The 19637-nt window shown below is 42.5% G+C and overlaps 1 protein-coding gene across 2 annotated transcripts in view; it reads right to left on the reverse strand.

Annotated features, from left to right (window-relative positions):
- The window catches only part of LOC139409603 (AP-1 complex subunit sigma-2-like), a 40092-nt gene extending 24013 nt beyond the window's left edge, over positions 1 to 16079 (reverse strand). The window contains exons 1-2 of one of the 2 annotated variants that reach the window (XM_071155014.1): positions 15952 to 16079; positions 11601 to 11779 (exon numbers count right to left, since the gene is read on the reverse strand). In XM_071155014.1, coding sequence (XP_071011115.1) covers positions 11601 to 11779 — 179 coding nt within the window. In that variant the 5' untranslated portion in view covers positions 15952 to 16079. The remainder of the gene's footprint in view (positions 1 to 11600; positions 11780 to 15951) is intronic. The other variant, XM_071155013.1, reaches the window with a different exon arrangement.
- Between the last annotated feature and the right edge of the window lie 3558 nt (positions 16080 to 19637).

Below are 19637 nucleotides of genomic sequence, written 5' to 3' on the forward strand. Positions count from 1 at the left end.
TTATTTGGTCTGCAATTTCTGATGCTGTTAACTTTAATGAACTTATCCTCTGCAGCAGAGGTCACTCTGGGTCTTCCTTTCCTGTGGCAGTCCTCATGAGAGAAACTCATGAGAGTTTCATCATAGCGCTTGATGGTTTTTGCGACTGCACTTGAAGAAACTTTCAAAGTTCTTGAAACTTTCCGTATTGACTGACCTTCATGTCTTAAAGTAATGATGGACTGTCATTTCTCTTTGCTTATTTGAGCTGTTCTTGCCATAATATGGACTTAGCCTTTTGCCAAATAGGGCTATCTTCTGTATACCCCCCCGCCCCCTTACCTTATCACAACACAACTGATTGGCTCAAATGCATTAAGGAGGAAAGAAATTCCACAAATGAACTTTTAGAAGGCACACCTGTTAATTGAAATGCATTCCAGGTGACAACCTTATGAATCTGGTTGAGACAATGCCAAGAGTGTGCAAAGCTGTCATCAAGACCTATTTGAAGAATCGCAAATATTAAATATATTTTGATTTGTTTAACACTTTTTTGGTTACTACATGATTCCTACATGTGTTACTACATGTGTTATGTCATAGTTTTGATGTCTTCACTATTATTCTACAATTTAGAAAATATTAAAAATAAAGAAAAGCCCTTGAATGAGTTGTAAAACTTTTGACCGGTAGTGTACATTTGCAAAAATAAATTACAACCTGTTTTCACTTTAGTCATTATGGTGTATTGTGTATAGATTGATGAGGAAAAATGTTTTATTTAATCTATTTTTAGAACAACACTGTAACCTAACAAAATGTTGAAAAAGTCAAGGGGTCTGAATACTTTCCGGATGCACCGTATGCCTACCAGCAGCATACCACCCTGCATTCCACTGCTGACTTGCCTCTGAAGCTAAGCAGGGTCGGTCCTGGTCGGTCCCAGATGCTGCTGGAAGTGGAGGGCCAGTAAGAGGCACTCTTTCCTCTGGTCTAAATGTTTTTATTCCAATACCTCTGGGTAGTGATTGGGGATATCGCCCTGTGTAAGGTGCCATCTTTTGGATGGGACTTTAATGTAGTATTTTAAACTTTAAACTGGTATTTTACATAATGTCGCCGGAGGGGATAGCTGCCATTTTACGGGCTCCAAACCAACTGTGCTATTCTATTTGTTTTCTCGTATTGTTTGTAACTTATTTTGTACATACAGTGGGGCAAAAAAGTATTTAGTCAGCCACCAATTTTGCAAGTTCTTCAAATGTTTCATCATAGGTACACTTCAACTATGACAGACAAAATTAGAAAAAAAAATCCAGAAAATCACATTGTAGGATTTTTTATGAATTTATTTGCAAATTCTGGTGGAAAATAAGTATTTGGTCAATAACAAAAGTTTCTCAATACTTTGACCTAACCCTTTGTTGGCAATGACAGAGGTCAAACATTTTCTGTAAGTCTTCACAAGGTTTTCACACACTGTTGCTGGTATTTTGGCCCATTCCTCCATGCAGATCTCCTCTAGAGCAGTGATGTTTTGGGGCTGTTGCTGGGCAACACGGACTTTCAACTCCCTCCAAAGATTTTCTATGGGGTTGAGATCTGGAGACTGGCTAGGCCACTCCAGGACCTTGAAATGCTTCTTACGAAGCCACTCCTTCGTTGCCCGGGCGGTGTGTTTGTGATCATTGTCATGCTGAAAGACCCAGCCACGTTTCATCTTCAATGCCCTTGCTGATGGAAGGAGGTTTTCACTCAAAATCTCACGATACATGGCCCCATTCATTCTTTCCTTTACACAGATCAGTCGTCCTGGTCCCTTTGCAGAAAAACAGCCCCAAAGCATGTTTCCACCCCCATGCTTTACAGTAGGTATGGTGTTCTTTGGATGCAACTCAGCATTCTTTGTCCTCCAAACACGATGAGTTGAGTTTTTACCAAAAAGTTATATTTTGGTTTCATCTGACCATATGACATTCTCCCAATCTTCTTCTGGATCATCCAAATACTCTCTAGCAAACTTCAGATGGGTCTGGACATGTACTGGCTTAAGCAGGAGGACACGTCTGGCACTGCAGGATTTGAGTCCCTGGCAGCGTAGTGTGTTACTGATGGTAGGCTTTGTTACTTTGGTCCCAGCTCTCTGCAGGTCATTCACTAGGTCCCCCCGTGTGGTTCTGGGATTTTTGCTCACCGTTCTTGTGATCATTTTGACCCCACGGGGTGAGATCTTGCGTAGAGCCCCAGATCGAGGGAGATTATCAGTGGTCTTGTGTGTCTTCCATTTCCTAATAATTGCTCCCACAGTTGATTTCTTCAAACCAAGCTGCTTACCCATTGCAGATTCAGTCTTCCCAGCCTGGTGCAGGTCTACAATTTTGTTTCTGGTGTCCTTTGACAGCTCTTTGGTCTTGGCCATAGTGGAGTTTGGAGTGTGACTGTTTGAGGTTGTGGACAGGTGTCTTTTATACTGATAACAAATTCAAACAGGTGCCATTAATACAGGTAACGAGTGGAGGACAGAGGATGCTCTTAAAGAAGAAGTTACAGGTCTGTGAGAGCCAGAAATCTTGCTTGTTTGTTGGTGACCAAATACTTATTTTCCACCATAATTTGCAAATAAATTCATTAAAAATCCTACAATGTGATTTTCTGGATTTTTTTTCTCATTGTGTCTGTCATAGTTGAAGTGTACCTATGATGAACATTACAGGCCTCTCATCTTTTTAAGTGGGGAACTTGCACAATTGGTGGCTGACTAAATACTTTTTTGCCCCACTGTAGTGTTGCTGCTACCGTCTCTTTTGACCGAAAATACCTTCTGGATATCAGAACAGCGATTACTCACCTCAAACTGGCCGAAGATTTTTTTGGTTAATGCGAAGGATATACTGTTTCCCCAAGACCAGGCCCAAATCCCCGTCATCCGCATGAAGAAAAGACAGAAATAAAGAGTCGGGGTGCCTTTTGAGAATTCGTCAGCGAGTGGGTAAACCACCTTTACCATCCGTTCTATTGGCCAACGTGCAATCACTGGAAAATAAACTGGATGATCTATGATCGAGACTATCCTACCAACGGGACATTAAAAACTGTAATGTATTATGTTTCACCAAGTCGTGGCTGAACGAAGACACAGAGAATATATAGCTGGCTGGTTTTCCATGCATTGAGCAGCTACGTCTGGTAAGACAAGGGGTGGAGGTGTGTGTCTATTTGTAAATAACAGCTGGTGTGCAATGTCTAATATTAAAGAAGTCTCGGGGTAGTACTCACCTAACGTAGAGTACCTCATGATAAGCTGTAGACCACACTATCTACCAAGAGAGTTTATCTATATTATTCGTAGCCGTCTATTTACCACCACAAGCCGATGCTGGTACTAAGACCGCACTCAGCGAGCTGTAGAAGGCCATAAGCAAACAAGAAAATGCTCATCCAGAAGCGGCGCTCCTAGTGGCCGGCGACTTTAATGCAGGCAAACTTAAATCCGCTTTACCTCATTTCTACCAGCATGTCACGTGCAACCAGAGGAAAAAAAACTCTAGACCACTTTTACTCCACACACAGAGACGCATACACAGCTCTCCCTCTCCCTCCATTTGGCAAATCTCACCATAATTGTATCCTCCAGATTCCTGCTTACAAGCTAAAACTAAAGCAGGAAGTACCAGTGACTCGCTCAATACGTAAGTGGTCAGATGAAGCGGATGCTACGCTATAGGCCTGTTTTGCTAGCACAGACTGTAATATGTTCTGGGATTCATCCAATGACATTGATGAGTGTACCATCTCAGTCACCGGCTTAATCAATAAGTGCATCGACAGCGTCGTCCCCACAGCGACAATATGTACATATCCCAACTGGAAGCCATGGATTACAGGCAACATCCGCACCAAGCTAAAGGCTAGAGCTGACGCTTTCAAGGAGCGGGACACTAATCTGGACGCTATACCCTCAGACAAACCATCAAACCTACAACACCGGCTCTGACGCTCGTTGGAAGTGGCAGGGCTTGAAAACTATTACAGACTACCAAAGGGAAACCCAGCAGTGACCTGCCCAGTGACGTGAGCCTACCAGACGAGCTAAATGCCTTTTATGCTCGTTTTACAGGGAAGCAACACTGAAGCATGCATGAGAGCACCAGCTGTTCCGGTCGACTGTGTTATCACACTCCGTAGCCGATGTGATCAAGACCTTTAAACAGGTCAACATTCACAAGTACACGGGGACAGCAAGATTACCAGGATATGCAATCAGAGCATGCGCGGACCAACTGGCAAATGTCTTCACTGACATTTTCAACCTCTCCCTGACCGAGTCTGTAATACCGACATGTTTCAATCAAACCACCATAGTCCCTGGGCCCAAGAAAGCGGAGGTAACCTACCTAAATGACTACTGACCCGTAGCACTCATGTAGGTAGCCATGAAGTGCTTTGAAAGGCTGGTCATGGCTCACATCAACACGATCATCCCAGAATCCCTAGACCCACTCCATTTCGTATACTGCCCAAACAGATCCACAGATGATGCAATCTCAATAGCACTCCACAATTCTATTTTCCCACCTGGACAAAAGGAACACCTATGTGAGAATGCTGTTCATTGACTACAGCTTAGCGTTCAACACCATAGCGCCCAAAAAGCTCATCACTAAGCTAAGGACCCTGGGACTAAACACCGCCCTCTGCAACTGGATCCTGGACTTCCTGACGGGCCCCCAGTGGATAAGGTTAGGCAACAACACATCTGCCACGCTGATCCTCAACATGGTGGCCCCTCAGGGGTGCGTGCTTAGTCTCCTCCTGTACTCCCTGTTCACCCACGACTGCGTGGCCAAGCACGACTCCAACACCATCATTAAGTTTGCTGACAACACAACAGTGATCACCGACAACGATGAGACAGCCTATAGGGAGGAGGTCAGAGAACTGGCACTGTCTCCCTCAACGTGAGCAAGACAAAGGAGCTGATCGTGGTGGCGCTAAAGAGGGTAGTGCGTACGGCCCAGTACATCACTGGGACCAAGCTTCCTGACATCAAGGACCTATATACTAGGCTGTGTCAGAGGAAGGCCCAAAAATTGTCAAAGACTCCAGTCACCCAGGTCACAGACGGTTCTGTCTGCTACCACACGGCAAGTGGTACCAGTGCCAAGTCAAGGTCCAAAAGGCTTCTTAAAAGCTTCTATCCCCAAGCCATAAGACTGCTGAACAATTAAATAAATGGCCACCCGGACTATTTACATTGACCCCTCATCCCTTTGGTTTTACACTGCTGCCTGCTACTCTCTGTTTATTATCTATGCATAGTCACTTTACCACTACCTACATGTACAAATTACCTTGACTAACCTGTACCCCCACACACTGACTCGGTAACGGTACCCTCTGTATACAGCCTCGTTATTGTTATTTCTGTGTTACTTTTTATAATTTTTTGACCTGCTCCCTCTTAACAATGTTTCAGTAGACCTGCTCCCTCTTATCAATGTTTCAGTAGACCTGCTCCCTCTTATCAATGTTTCAGTAGACCTACCCCCTCTTAACAATGTTTCAGTAGACCTACCCCATCTTAATGTTTCAGTAGACCTACCCCATCTTAATGTTTCAGTAGACCTACCGCCTCTTATCAATGTTTCAGTAGACCTGCTCCCTCTTATCAATGTTTCAGTAGACCTGCTCCCTCTTATCAATGTTTCAGTAGACCTGCTCCCTCTTATCAATGTTTCAGTAGACCTGCTCCCTCTTATCAATGTTTCAGTAGGCCTGCTTCCTCTTATCAATGTTTCAGTAGACCTGCTCCCTCTTATCAATGTTTCAGTAGACCTGCTCCCTCTTATCAATGTTTCAGTAGGCCTGCTTCCTCTTATCAATGTTTCAGTAGGCCTGCTTCCTCTTATCAATGTTTCAGTAGACCTGTTCCCTCTTATCAATGTTTCAGTAGACCTGCTCCCTTTTACTACTGTTTCAGTAGACCTGCTCCCTCTTATCAATGTTTCAGTAGACCTGCTTCCTCTTATCAATGTTTCAGTACGCCTGCTTCCTCTTATCAATGTTTCAGAACTACTCCCTCTTATCAATTATACATATATTAAACATAAAATTCCAAAAATTGTGAATAACTCGCCACAGGTTAATGACATGGTTGTGCTTGAAAGGATGCACATAACTCTGTATAACTTTGCATTGGAGAGAGTCCGTCTTAAATATTTTTCCACACACAGTCTGTGCCTGTATTTGGTTTTCATGCTAGTGAGGGCCGAGAATCCACTCCCACATAGCTACGTTGTTGCAAAGGGCATCAGTGTCTTAACTTCTTGGTGACAGGGGGCAGTATTTTCACGTCCGGATGAAATGCATGCCCAAATTCAACTGCCTGCTACTCATCCCCAGAAGATAAGATAAACACTGAAGTTTCTACAACTGTTTGAATCATGTCTGTGAGTATAACAGAACCTATTTAGCAGGTGAAACCCAGAGGACAAACCATTCAGATAGTTTTTTTTTTTAGGTCACTCTCTTTTCAATGTGTTTTCATTGGGAATCCAGATTTCTAAAGGGACCTTCTTGCAGTTCCTATCGCTTCCACTGGATGGCAACGGTCTTTAGAAATTGGTTGAGGTTATTCCTTTGTGTAATGAAGAAGTACGGCCATCTTGAACGAGGGTCACTTCATGTGTTACTGTTAGATAGAGGCGCGTGACCAGAAAGCTAGCTACAGTTTGTTTTCCTCCTGTATTGAACACAGATCATCCCGTCTTCAATTTTATCAATTATTTACGTAAAAAAATACCTAAAGTTGTATTACAAAAATAGTTTGAAATGTTTTGGCAAAGTTTACAGGTAACTTTTGAGATATTTTGTAGTCACGTTGCGCCAGTTGGAACCAGTGTTTTTCTGGATCAAACGCGCCAAATAAATTGACATTTTGGATATATATTGACGGAATTAATCGAACAAAAGGACCTTTGTGATGTTTATGGGACATATTGGAGTGCCAACAAAAGAAGCTCGTCAAAGGTAAGGCATGAATTATATTTTTATTTCTGCGTTTTGTGTCGCGCCTGCAGGGTTGAAATATGGTTTCTCTCTTTGTTTACGGAGGTGCTATCCTCAGATAATAGCATCGTTTGCTTTCCCCGAAAAGCCTTTTTGAAATCTGACATGTTGGCTGGATTCACAACAAGTGTAGCTTTAATTTGCTATCTTACATGTCTGATTTAATGAAAGTTAGATTTTTATAGTAATTTATTTGAATTTGGCGCTCTGCATTTTCCGCTAGCGTCCCACATATCCCAGAGATGTTAACAGCATATTTGCCAAGGCAGGATACTCTGAGCGCAGCCCTATCCAGAAATCTGGCAGTGGCTTCTGATTAAAGTAAATTTTCACAGAACAGCTTATTGCAATTTCAATGAGGCTCCCTTGTTCAGATATCGGTAAGTGGACTGGAGGCAGGACATGAAAGGGATAACGAATCCAGTTGTTTGTGTCGTCCATTTCGGGAAAGTACCTGCGTAATTGCACACCCAACTCAGTCAGGTGCTTCGCTATATCGCATTTGACATTGTCCGTAAGCTTGAGTTTATTTGCACACAAAAAAATCATACAATGAATGAAAGACCTTTGTGTTGTCTTTGTTAATGCAGACAGAAAAGAGCTCCAACTTCTTAATCATAGCCTCAACTTTGTCACGTATATTGAATGTAGTTGCGGAGAGTCCCTGTAATCCTAGATTCAGATCATTCAGGCGAGAAAAAACATCACCCAGATAGGCCAGTCATGTGAGAAACTCGTCATCGTGCAAGTGGTCAGACAAGAGAAAATTATGGTCAGTAAAGAAAACTTAAAACTTGTCTCTCAATTTAAAAAAACGTGTCAATACTTTGCCCCTTGAAAACCAGCGCTCTTCTATATGTTATAAAAGCGTTACATGGTTGCTGCCCTTATCATTGCATAATGCAGAAAATACACGAGAGTTCAGGGGCCTTGCTTTAATAAAAGTTAACAATTTTCACTGTAGTGTCCAAAACGTCTTTCAAGCTGGCAGGTATTCCCTTGGCAGCAAGAGCCTCTCAGTGGATGCTGCAGTGTGCCCAAGTGGCGTCGGGAGCAACAGCTTGCACGCATGTTACCACTCCACTATATCTCCCTGTCATGTCTTTTGTGCCATCAGTACAGATACCAACACATCTTGAACACCAAAGTCCATTTGATGTCACAAAGCTGTCCAATACTTTAAAAATATCCTCTCCTGATGTCCTGGTTTCCAGTGGTTTGCAGAAGAGGATGTCTTCCTTAATTGACCCCCCATAAACGTAACGGGCATATACCAGGAGCTGTGCCAGGCCCGCCACGTCTGTTGACTCATCCAGCTGTAACGCATAGAATTCCCTGCCTTGTATGCAAATTGTTTCAAAACATCTCCTGCCATGTCACTGATGCATTGTGAAACAGTGTTGTTTGATGAAGGCATTGTCTGTATAGTTTTTTGGGCCTTTTCCCCCAGCATTGTCCCTGCCATATCCGCAGCAGCAGAAATAATTAAGTCCTCCACAATAGTATGGGGCTTGCCTGTCCTAGCCACTCGGTAGCTCACCATATAAGACGCTTCCAGCCCCTTCTTATTAATGGTATCTGTTGCTTTCATACATGTCTTACTACTCGAAAGCTGTCTTTAATCTCGCTCAAAAAACTCCAGTGGCTTACTTTTCAAATTGTCATGTTTCGTTTCCAAAACGGAACCTAAAACGACTGCGCGCGTGCGCCATTATGAATAAAAGTATTTTGTCCCCCCACACCAAACGCGATCACGGCAGGTTAAAATATCAAAACAAACTCTGAACCAATTACATTTATTTGGGGACAGGTCGAAAAGCATTAAACCTTTATGGCAATTTAGCTTGCTAGCTTGCACTTGCTATCTAATTTGTTCTATTTAGCTAGCTTGCTGTTGCTAGCTAATTTGTCCTGGGACATAAACATTGAGTTGTTATTTTACCTGAAGTGCACAAGGTCCTCTACTCCGACAATTAAGCCACACATAAAACAGTCAACCGAATAATTTCTAGTCATCTCTCCTCCTTCTAGGCTTTTTCTTCTCTTGACTTTATATTGTGATTGGCAACTTTCATAAATTAGGTGCATTACCGCCACTGACCTCATTCGTCTTTAAGTCACTCACGTGGGTATAACCAATGAGGAGATGGCACGTGGGTACCTGCTTCTATAAACCAATGAGGTGATGGGAGAGGCAGGACTTGCAGCGTGATCTGCGTCAGAAATATAACTTAATTTTATTTTAGCCCTTGGCAACGCAGACGCTCGTTGGCGCGCGCGCAATAATTGAATAATATAGATTACTACATTTATTTTGCAACACTCGCGCACGCGATGAGAGCGGTGTAGTCAATGTCCGCACAAGAGTGAAGGTTTCCCGCAAGAGAGTAATGCTTAATGTGATTGGATGTTAATTATTTGACTAACTGTATTTGACATTGTGTTGTTATTTCGCTGAACACTAGATGGTTTAATTAGATTTTTGGCAGTGAAATGAGGCTACTCAGGCGAGAAAGAAAAAAAAACTCACCCAAATGTATATCCCCATTGGAAAATATAAATGCACTGTTTGAAAAATGATATTTTATGTGAATCACATTTTTATTTGGCGTACCCCCGACAGCATTGCCTGGGATTAACTGCTCTATGGGAATTCGCTAGTACTTTGTTAGCATAAAAAATAAATAATAAATAACAGCTCTTGTACACTGCAGGTAATACCGTATACCCTCGGGTGGTACAGAAACGCTATGACGGTATGGAAATCAGGACACCGCCCAGCTCTAATTCATTATGAAGTAATACGTGTGTATGTACGGCACAACAAATTAAGCCCAAATAAATCCTGATCCGAAGATACTTTTCTGACAGTGATAAGGATGGCAACCTGTTGGGGGATGGCTTGCTTCCCAAATACCATCCTTTTCCCTATATAGTGCACTACGTTTGACCAAAGCCAAAAGTAGTGCACTATATTCAGTTGAAGTCGGAAGTTTACATACACCTTAGTCATATACATTTAAACTCAGTTTTTCACAATTCCTGACATTTAATCCTAGTAAAAATTCCCTGTCTTAGGTCAGTTCGATCACCACTTTATTTTATGATTGTGAAATATCAGAATAATAGTAGAGAATTATTTTTTTCAGCTATTATCACATTCCCAGTGGGTCAGAAGTTTACATACACTCAATTAGTATTTGGTAGCATTGCCTTTAAATTGTTTAACTTGGGTCAAACATTCTGGGTAGCCTCCCACAAGCTTCCCACAACCAGCAGAGCTGGTGTAACTGAGTCAGGTTTGTAGGCCTCCTTGCTCGCACACGCTTTTGCAGTTCAGCTCACACATTTTCTACAAACTTGAGGTCAGGGCTTTGTGATGGCCACTCCAAAACCTCCAATACCCTGACTAAGCCATTTTGACACAACTTTGTAAGTATGTTTGGGGTCATTGTCCATTTGGAAGACCCATTTGTGACCAAGCTTTAACTTCCTGACTGATGTCTTGAGATATTGCTTCAATATATCCACATAATATTCCTCCTCATGATGCCATCTATTTTGCAAAGTGCACCAGTCGCTTCTGCAGCAAAGCATCCCCACAACATGATGCTGAGGCTTGTAATCCTCCCCATTATTCCCAATTTTCCTACAAACATTATTCCTACAAACATTCCTACAAACATAATGATGGTCATTATGGCCAAACAGTTCTATTTTTGTTTCATCAGACCAGAGGACATTTGGCTTTTTTATGGTGGTTTTGGAGCAGTCGCTTCTTCCTTGCTGAGCGGCCTTTCAGGTTATGTCGATATAGGACTTGTTTTACTGTGGATATAGATACTTTTGGACCTGTTTCCTCCAGCATCTTCATAAGGTCCTTTGTGGTTGTTCTGGGATTGTTTTGCACTTTTCGCACCAAAGTACGTTCATCTCTAGGAGACAGAACGTGTCTCCTTCCTGAGCGGTATGATAGCCACGTCGTCCCTTGGTGTTTATACTTGCGTACTATTGATTGTACAGATGAACAAGGTATCTTCAGGTGTTTGGAAATTGCTCCCAAGGATGAACCAGACTTGTGGAGGTCTACAATTTTTTGGAGGTCTTGGCTGATTTCTTTTGATTTTCCCATGATGTCAAGCAAAGAGGCACTGAGTTTGAAGGTAGGCCTTGAAATACATCCACAGGTACACCAATTGACTCAAATGATGTCAATTAGCCAATCAAAAGCTTCTAAAGCCATTACATTTTCTGGAATTTTACAAGCTGTTTAAAGGCACAGTCAACTTAATGTATGTAAACTTCTGACCCAATGGAATTGTGATACAGTGAATTATAAATTAAATAATCTGTCTGTAAACAATTGTTGGAAAAATTACTTGTGTCATTCACAAAGTAGATGTCCTAACCGACTTGCCAAAACTATAGTTTGTTAACAAGAAATTTGTGGAGTGATTGAAAAACGTGTTTTAATGACTCCAACCTAAGTGTATGTAAACTTCCAACTTCAACTGTAGAGAACAACGTGCTTGAGCTCTATCACTACTCACCTCTTGTAAACAACCTTGAGGTCTCTCCACTCCAGAAATGAACACATCTTTGGTTTCCTAGCCAGAACCGTCTGGACCAGCTCTCTGGTAATCTTCTTCTTCTCCTTATCAGACAGAGGAACATACCACTTCTGGAGACGCAGCTTCCCCTGCCTACTGAACAGCAGCATGAACTGCATCTGGAAGAGAGGAGAGAAGGAGGGATATTAGTGGAGACAGGGGGAGAGGAGAGAAGGAGGGATATTAGTGGAGACAGGGAGGAGAGAAGGAGGGATATTAGTGGAGACAGGGAGGAGAGAAGGAGGGATATTAGTGGAGACAGGGAGGAGAGAAGGAGGGATATTAGTGGAGACAGGGAGGAGAGAAGGAGGTATATTAGTGGAGACAGGGAGGAGAGGAGGAGGTATATTAGTGGAGACAGGGAGGAGAGAAGGAGGGATATTAGTGGAGACAGGGAGGAGAGAAGGAGGGATATTAGTGGAGACAGGGAGGAGAAAGGAGGGATATTAGTGGAGACAGGGAGGAGAAAGGAGGGATATTAGTGGAGACAGGGAGGAGAGAAGGAGGGATATTAGTGGAGACAGGGAGGAGAGAAGGAGGGATATTAGTGGAGACAGGGAGGAGAGAAGGAGGGATATTAGTGGAGACAGGGAGGAGAGAAGGAGGGATATTAGTGGAGACAGGGAGGAGAGAAGGAGGGATATTAGTGGAGACAGGGAGGAGAAAGAAGGGATATTAGTGGAGACAGGGAGGAGAAAGGAGGGATATTAGTGGAGACAGGGAGGAGAGAAGGAGGGATATTAGTGGAGACAGGGAGGAGAGGAGAGAAGGAGTGATATTAGTGGAGACAGGGAAGGGAGGAGAGGAGAGAAGGAGGGATATTAGTGGAGACAGGGAGGAGAGGAGAGAAGGAGGGATATTAGTGGAGACAGGGAGGAGAGGAGAGAAGGAGGGACATTAGTGGAGACAGGGAGGAGAGGAGAGAAGGAGGGCCATTAGTGGAAACAGGGAGGAGAGGAGAGAAGGAGGGTCATTAGTGGAGACAGGGAGGAGAGGAGAGAAGGAGGGTCATTAGTGGAGACAGGGAGGAGAGGAGAGAAGGAGGGTCATTAGTGGAGACAGGGAGGAGAGGAGAGAAGGAGGGACATTAGTGGAGACAGGGAGGAGAGGAGAGAAGGAGGGATATTAGTGGAGACAGGGAGGAGAGGAGAGAAGGAGGGATATTAGTGGAGACCGGGAGGAGAGGAGAGAAGGAGGGACATTAGTGGAGACCGGGAGGAGACGAGAGAAGGAGGGACATTAGTGGAGACAGGGAGGAGAGGAGAGAATCTGCCCCTAAACCCTAACCAAATAATTGTTATATTTATTCTCCCCCCTCTAGAACCAAAACGTACACTTTGGGGTTCACGATCTGTTCACAAAACATCTTTTTAAGTCAATTTTTGAATAAGTCTGTAAATGTAACAAAATGTGGAAAAAGTCAAGGGGTCTGAATACTTTCCAAAGGCACTCTAAATGATGAAATCTGCCAGGGAGATATGTATGCTGTAGCTAAGAACATAAGTGTATGTTGTGTGGCAAGCTGTTAGTAGCTCATCTGCTAATAATTTGGTCTCCCCATTATAATTTAGCCTACGGTTCTGAATTGGTGGTGCACGTGTAACCTAAAGACAGTTTTAGAGAAATGTCCTCATTGAATATTGCAAGAGCTTTCAATGTCTGCTTATTTTTTATTTTTTTTTATTAAAAATTAAATCACCTATATTTAACCAGGTAGGCTAGTTGAGAACAAATTCTCATTTACAACTGCGACCTGGCCAAAAAAGAGCAAAGCAGTGTGACACAAACAACACAGTTACACATGGAATAAACAAACATACAGTCAATAACACAATAGAGAAAAAGTCTATATACTGTGTGTGCAAATGAGGTAAGATAAGGGAGGTAAGGCAATAAATAGGCCATACTGGCAAAATAATTACAATTTAGCAATTAAACACTGGAGTGATATATGTGCAGAAGATGAATGTGCAAGTAGAGATACTGGGGTGCAAAGGAGCAACAAAAAAAACTGTATGGGGATGAGGTAGTTGGATGGGCTATTTACAGATGGGCTATGTACAGGTGCAGTGATCTGTGAGATGCTCTGACAGCTGGTGCTTAAAGTTAGTGAGGGAGATGTGAGTCTCCAGCTTCAGTGATTTTTGCAATTCATTCCAGTCATTGGCAGCAGAGAACTGGAAGGCGGCCAAAGGGGGAATTGGATTTGGGGGTGACCAGTGAGATATACCTGCTGGAGTGCGTGCCACGGGTGGGTGCTGCTATGGTGACCAGTGAGCTGAGATAAGGCGGGACTTTACCTAGCAAAGACTTATAGATGACCTGGAGCCAGTGGGTTGGCAAACGAATATGAAGCGAGGGCCAGCCAATGAGAGCATACAGGTCGCAGTGGTGGGTAGTATATGGGGCTTTGGTGACCAAACGGATGGCACTGTGATAGACTGCATCCAATTTGCTGAGTAGAGTGTTGGAGGCTATTTTGTAAATGACATCGCCGAAGTCAAGGATTGGTAGGATAGTCAGTTTTACCCAGGGTATGTTTGGCAGCATGAGTGAAGAGGATGCTTTGTTGTAAAATAGGAAGCCGATTGGAGATTTAATTTTGGATTGGAGATGCTTAATGTGAGTCTGGAAGGAGAGTTTACAGTCTAACCAGACACCTAGGTATTTGTAATTGTCCACATATTCTAAGTCCGAACCGTCCAGAGTAGTGATGCTGGACGGGCTGGCAGGTGCGGGCAGCAATCAGTTCTAGAGCGTGCATTTAGTTTTACTTGCATTTAAAAGCAGTTGGGAGGCCACGGAAGGAGAGTTGTATGGCATTGAAGCTTGTCAGGAGGTTAGTTAACACAGTGTCCAAAGAAGGGCCAGAAGTATACAGAATGGTGTTGTCTGCGTAGAGGTGGATCAGAGAATCACCAGCAGCAAGAGCAACATCATTGATGTATACAGAGAAGCGAGTCGGCCGAGATTTTAACCCTGTGTTACCCCCATAGAGACTGCCATAGAGGTCCGGACAACAGACCCTCCTATTTGACACACTGAACTCTGTCTGAGAAGTAGTTGGTGAACCAGGCGAGGCAGTCATTTAATAAGAAACCAAGGCTGTTGAGTCTGCCGATAAGAATGTGGTGATTGACAGAGTCGAAAGCCTTGGCCAGGTTGATGAATACGGCTGCACAGTATTTAAGTAAGCAAGCAAAACAATGATATGCCGCCATGATATGTTGCCATTATTTATCATATGGTTCTGACTTGTGCAGGGAGAATACTGTTAGAACGCCCCATGTTCTGAATTCTGTCTCTACATTTCAAAAAGTGCTGAACAAATAGTTATAGCGACTACTTGCTCATGAATGTCTTAAATCGAAATTACGGCTTGCCTCGTATCCACTCGTTTCCTTATGCCATAGTTTGTACATCTCAATTGTGATATTGCTTATTTAGGTCTCATTAGTATCTTATTCATAATTTTAAGCAGTGGAATGATTTCATTGTTTTGCTTACTTTCTTCACGTGGAGGGGATACTATATAATGTTGTTGGATCTGTAATCATGTTTGCCAGTGAAAGTCTCTTCCGATTCAAATATATTTAACAAAAAGTTCAGTAGGCTACTGTAATAGACCCATGTAATTACAGTTGATATTGCAAGGGTTGTTTTGAGCAATGCGCTGTCTGTGAGTCGGTATATCATCTATAAAAGTGGATCCTTTTTAGACCGCATATGCCTAATAAAATAATACATATTTTGTAGTGGCTTTGTGGCATGCATTTTTTTTTTTTTTATGGTTGAGTTTGCACCACCAATATTGACATGTTAAAATCGTCACTGCACGTTTGAAACCCTCGCTTAAGTTTCGAGTCACAAGCATAAATTAGCATAAATAATTGAATGAGCTCGTGGGGACAGATTGAAATCCGTCCGTCCCAACTCCAAGCGTGACCGTATAGTCTCTCCCCCACCGGCCACTACCTGGTTTCCACTAGCTTCCATAGCCACAAAGTCAGACTCACAGCCACAAAGTCTAAATTGGCTACAGAAATGTGCTTTTTGGTCTTAATTTAAGGTTAGCAGTGTGGTTACTGTTAGGTTCAAATCCAATTTTAAGAGGATAAATTGTATAAATGGGCGGGGTTTATGACTTTGGTTATGGAGGTGCATTTGTGCTGCCTTGGCCAACATAACGGAGTAACGTTATATTTGGACTTTATGTCAGCGGTAGAAACAGGCGGAGAGTTCTAAATATGTATATTAAAAGTCAAACAATATCATGCCGGAGACGACTTACCTTTCACTGATAGTTCAATTCTTCAAGGGGTAATGATGCACTCTCACTCAATACACAGTCTGTTAGTTTGGTATTCACAGTGAATGAATACCCGTCTACTGCTCCTGTTGTAAACCCCAAGCAGTTGTCAAACGACAACTACATTTACCATTGGACTCTGGGCGCTTTTACGATTTTTCATTGGTCAATAAACTCGGTTATTCCCGCCTACTCTGGGTCATGCTTTACATCATGGCCGTGTTTGGCTGTCTAGGTTCAAAATATCTTCAGCCAAGGCTGTTATGTTCGTCAATCACTATATCGCCCCCAATGTCATCCTCGAATGTTGTCTGAAGATTAAAATCTGAGATATATCGATAAAGCTATACATAATTCCTAATCAATAAAATGAAAGTATAGTAGCCTAAAAATGTCTGTCTGTCAACAGTTTGTTTCAGATGCAATGTGAAATACAAAAAGTATAACATTTCAAAGTGGTCAAAGCATTTTCAGTGCAGCAGCGCCGCCTTGTGACCGACCATCATAACACACCTGCAGCAGTATTTCCACTAGATAGCACAGCCACAAAGTCAATATTGGCTATATCGTAAAAAAAATTATGAAAACAAACATTTGATTTTTGGTACAAATTTAAGGTTATGGTTAGGAATTAGTTTCGCAGTGTGGTTAAGGCTGTTTAAAATCACTTTCGAATAAGAGATACTGTAGAAATAGGCAGGAGTTTCTGACTTTGTGGCGGTGTTAACTAGTGACAACCCTGCAGCAGGTCGGTAAATCATGCAAATGAGAAGAAATGACGAGACGCTGCTCCTTAATGATGAGACGCTGCTCCTTAAACCACCCTATTTATTTGGGAATGGAGAGCTAGGCAATGATGCAGTTGATGCAATTTAAAATGTAGAATTCTTGACAGATTTGCCTTGGATTCAGCAGGCTACTGCCATTACACATGTCGTGGAAATTTCCTCTATTTACCAAATCATGAGAGCAAACCACACACACGCCAGAGTTAGTTATCACAAAGTCAATTTTTAATTATATGAGCTCTATCACAACCCTGTGACTCTCAGATCAATTCAGTGTCTATCAATGAATTCTCTGAGAGTCCCTTCCACATTTCAACTGAGATCCTTTATAGCAAAGACACACACAGGATAAGACAGCAGGCATAATTCATCGTTCAGCTCTGTCTCCTAAAACATGTTATTTTCTCAAACTCAGAACCATAAACCAATCCTCCATATCAACAGGCATATATCAAATCCATCCTATCTTGACAAGATCACAGAGACACACTGACTGGCACACAGACATTGTGGAGCCAAGACCTCTCCCCTCTCTCCGGCCCAAACAACTTAGTCTTGACATAGAACAGATACTGCAACCCCGCCACAGTATTATACAAAAATAACCTTCTGATGAGAAGTAACTTACAAACATATGATGAATATAAAACATCTTACCTATGTTACCAACCAATTCTGATTATTCCCCAACATACATCTGGCTAAAGATAACTTTGACACCTTCTGGAAACAGAAGATGCTACAGGAATGAGGAGTCCATCCATATCATATTGGTGCCTGGACCGATTCCACGCATTTCAAGGTCGCATTGAGACAATGTTTTATCAATGACCTAAACCCTGCTCAGATAATCCCTACCATTGTGTGGCTGAGTTGTCGTAGTACTGCTACAGATGTACATTGTCCCAGGGGCTATTGTCAGCAGTAATAATCTGCCTATGAACCAGAGTTATACTTTTAGCATTGAGGCTGTGTGCCCTAATAGGAAGTCTACTGTGTGCAGCTCATCCTGCGCTATCAGCTCAAACATTAATATCACTGTCATGTCTACATCTGATAAGCGTCCCAGTAAAGCAATAAAAACAATCAATCATCCTAGAAAAGCCCCCAAAAAATGGCCTATGTTAAGGTAGCCTAAGAAACAAGGTTAATGAAATCGATAACTTGCTAGCAACAGATAACATTCATATTGTAGCGACCCGCACAGACAGCTGTGTGTTGTGTGTTAGGCTAGTATGTGGTTGTGTTGTGCTTACCAGTACCCAGTGTTCGCGGGGTCCGACATGCCAATCAACCTGCTATCTGCCAATCACGGGAATGCCTGGAATGGCCTGATGCCGGGCATCCTGGCGGTTGGCGGAGTGCCGTGGAGGGGGGTTGGGCAGGGGGATGGAGCATTGGAAGTTAAGACCAGGTTTAGCCTTTGTTCTCTCTCTTACGTCTGGCCTTCACAAGAGAAGGTTACGGTTAGCTGCACCATCAAGAGCACCCTGACCGGTTGGATCACCGCCTGGTATGGCAATTGCTCGGCATCCGGCCGTAAGGCGCTACAGAGGGTAGTGCCTACGGCTTAGTACATCACTTGGGCCAAGCTTCCTGCCATCCAGGACCTAAAGTACCAGTAAAAGTTTGGACACACCTACTCATTCAAGGGTTTTTCTTAATGTTTTCTACATTGTAGAATAATAGTGAAGACATCAAAACTATGAAATAACACAAGTAGTAACACATGTAGGAATCATGTAGTAACCAAAAAAGTGTTAAACAAATCAAAATATATTTTAGATTCTTCAAAATAGCCACCCTTTGCCTTTATGACAGCTTTGCACACTCTTGGCATTCTCTCAACCAGCTTCATGAAGTAGTCACCTGGAATGGATTTCAATTAACAGGTGTGCCTTGTTGAAAGTGAATTTGTGGAATTTCTTTCCTTCTTAATGTGTTTAAGCCAATCAGTTGTGTTGTGACAAGGTATGATGGGTATACAGGAGATAGCCCTATTTGGTAAAACACCAAGTCCATATTATGGCAAGAACAGCTCCAATAAGCAAAGAGAAACAACAGTCCATCATTACTTTAAGACATGAAGGTAAGTTACTTCGGAACAAGTTTCTTCAAGTGCAGTCGCAAAAACCAATCAAGCGCTATGATGAAACTGGCTCTCATCAGGACCGTCACAGGAAACAAATGATCAACTGCCTTTCAGCATGCTTATAGGGGAGGGCACATGCATGGTACTTCCACAAATGATTGATGATTGGCTGAAAGATATTCATAATAAAAATTGTTGGACATGTTTTGCTAGATTTCAGTGCAGCTTTTGACATTAGCTATCATAATCTGCTGTTGGAAAAACTCATGTGTTATGGCTTTACATCCTGGCTATATTGTGGATGGAGAGTTACCTGTCCAGGAGAGCAGAGGGTGTTCTTTAATGGAAGCCTCTCCAGCATTATCCAGATAGAGTCAGGCATTCTCCAGGGCAGCTGTTTAGACCACTTACTTTTTTCAATCTTTACTAAGGACTTGCCACTGAGTAAAGCCTGTGTCTATGTATGCTGATGACTCAACACTGTACACATTTTTATTTTTATTTTATTTCGCCTTTATTTAACCAGGTAGGCCAGTTCAGAACAAGTTCTCATTTACAACTGCGACCTGGCCAAGATAAAGCAAAGCAGTGCGACACAAACAACAACACAGAGTTGCACATGGAATAAACAAACGTACAGTCAATAATACAATAGAAAAGTCTATATAGTCTGTGCAAATGAGGTAAGATTAGGGAGGTAAGGCAATAAATAGGCCGTAGTGGCGAAGTAATTACAATTTAGAAATTAAACACTGGAGTGATAGATGTGCAAGTAGAGATACTGGGGT

Source organism: Oncorhynchus clarkii, chromosome 5 (assembly GCF_045791955.1).
Source record: "Oncorhynchus clarkii lewisi isolate Uvic-CL-2024 chromosome 5, UVic_Ocla_1.0, whole genome shotgun sequence".
Lineage (NCBI taxonomy): Eukaryota > Metazoa > Chordata > Actinopteri > Salmoniformes > Salmonidae > Oncorhynchus > Oncorhynchus clarkii.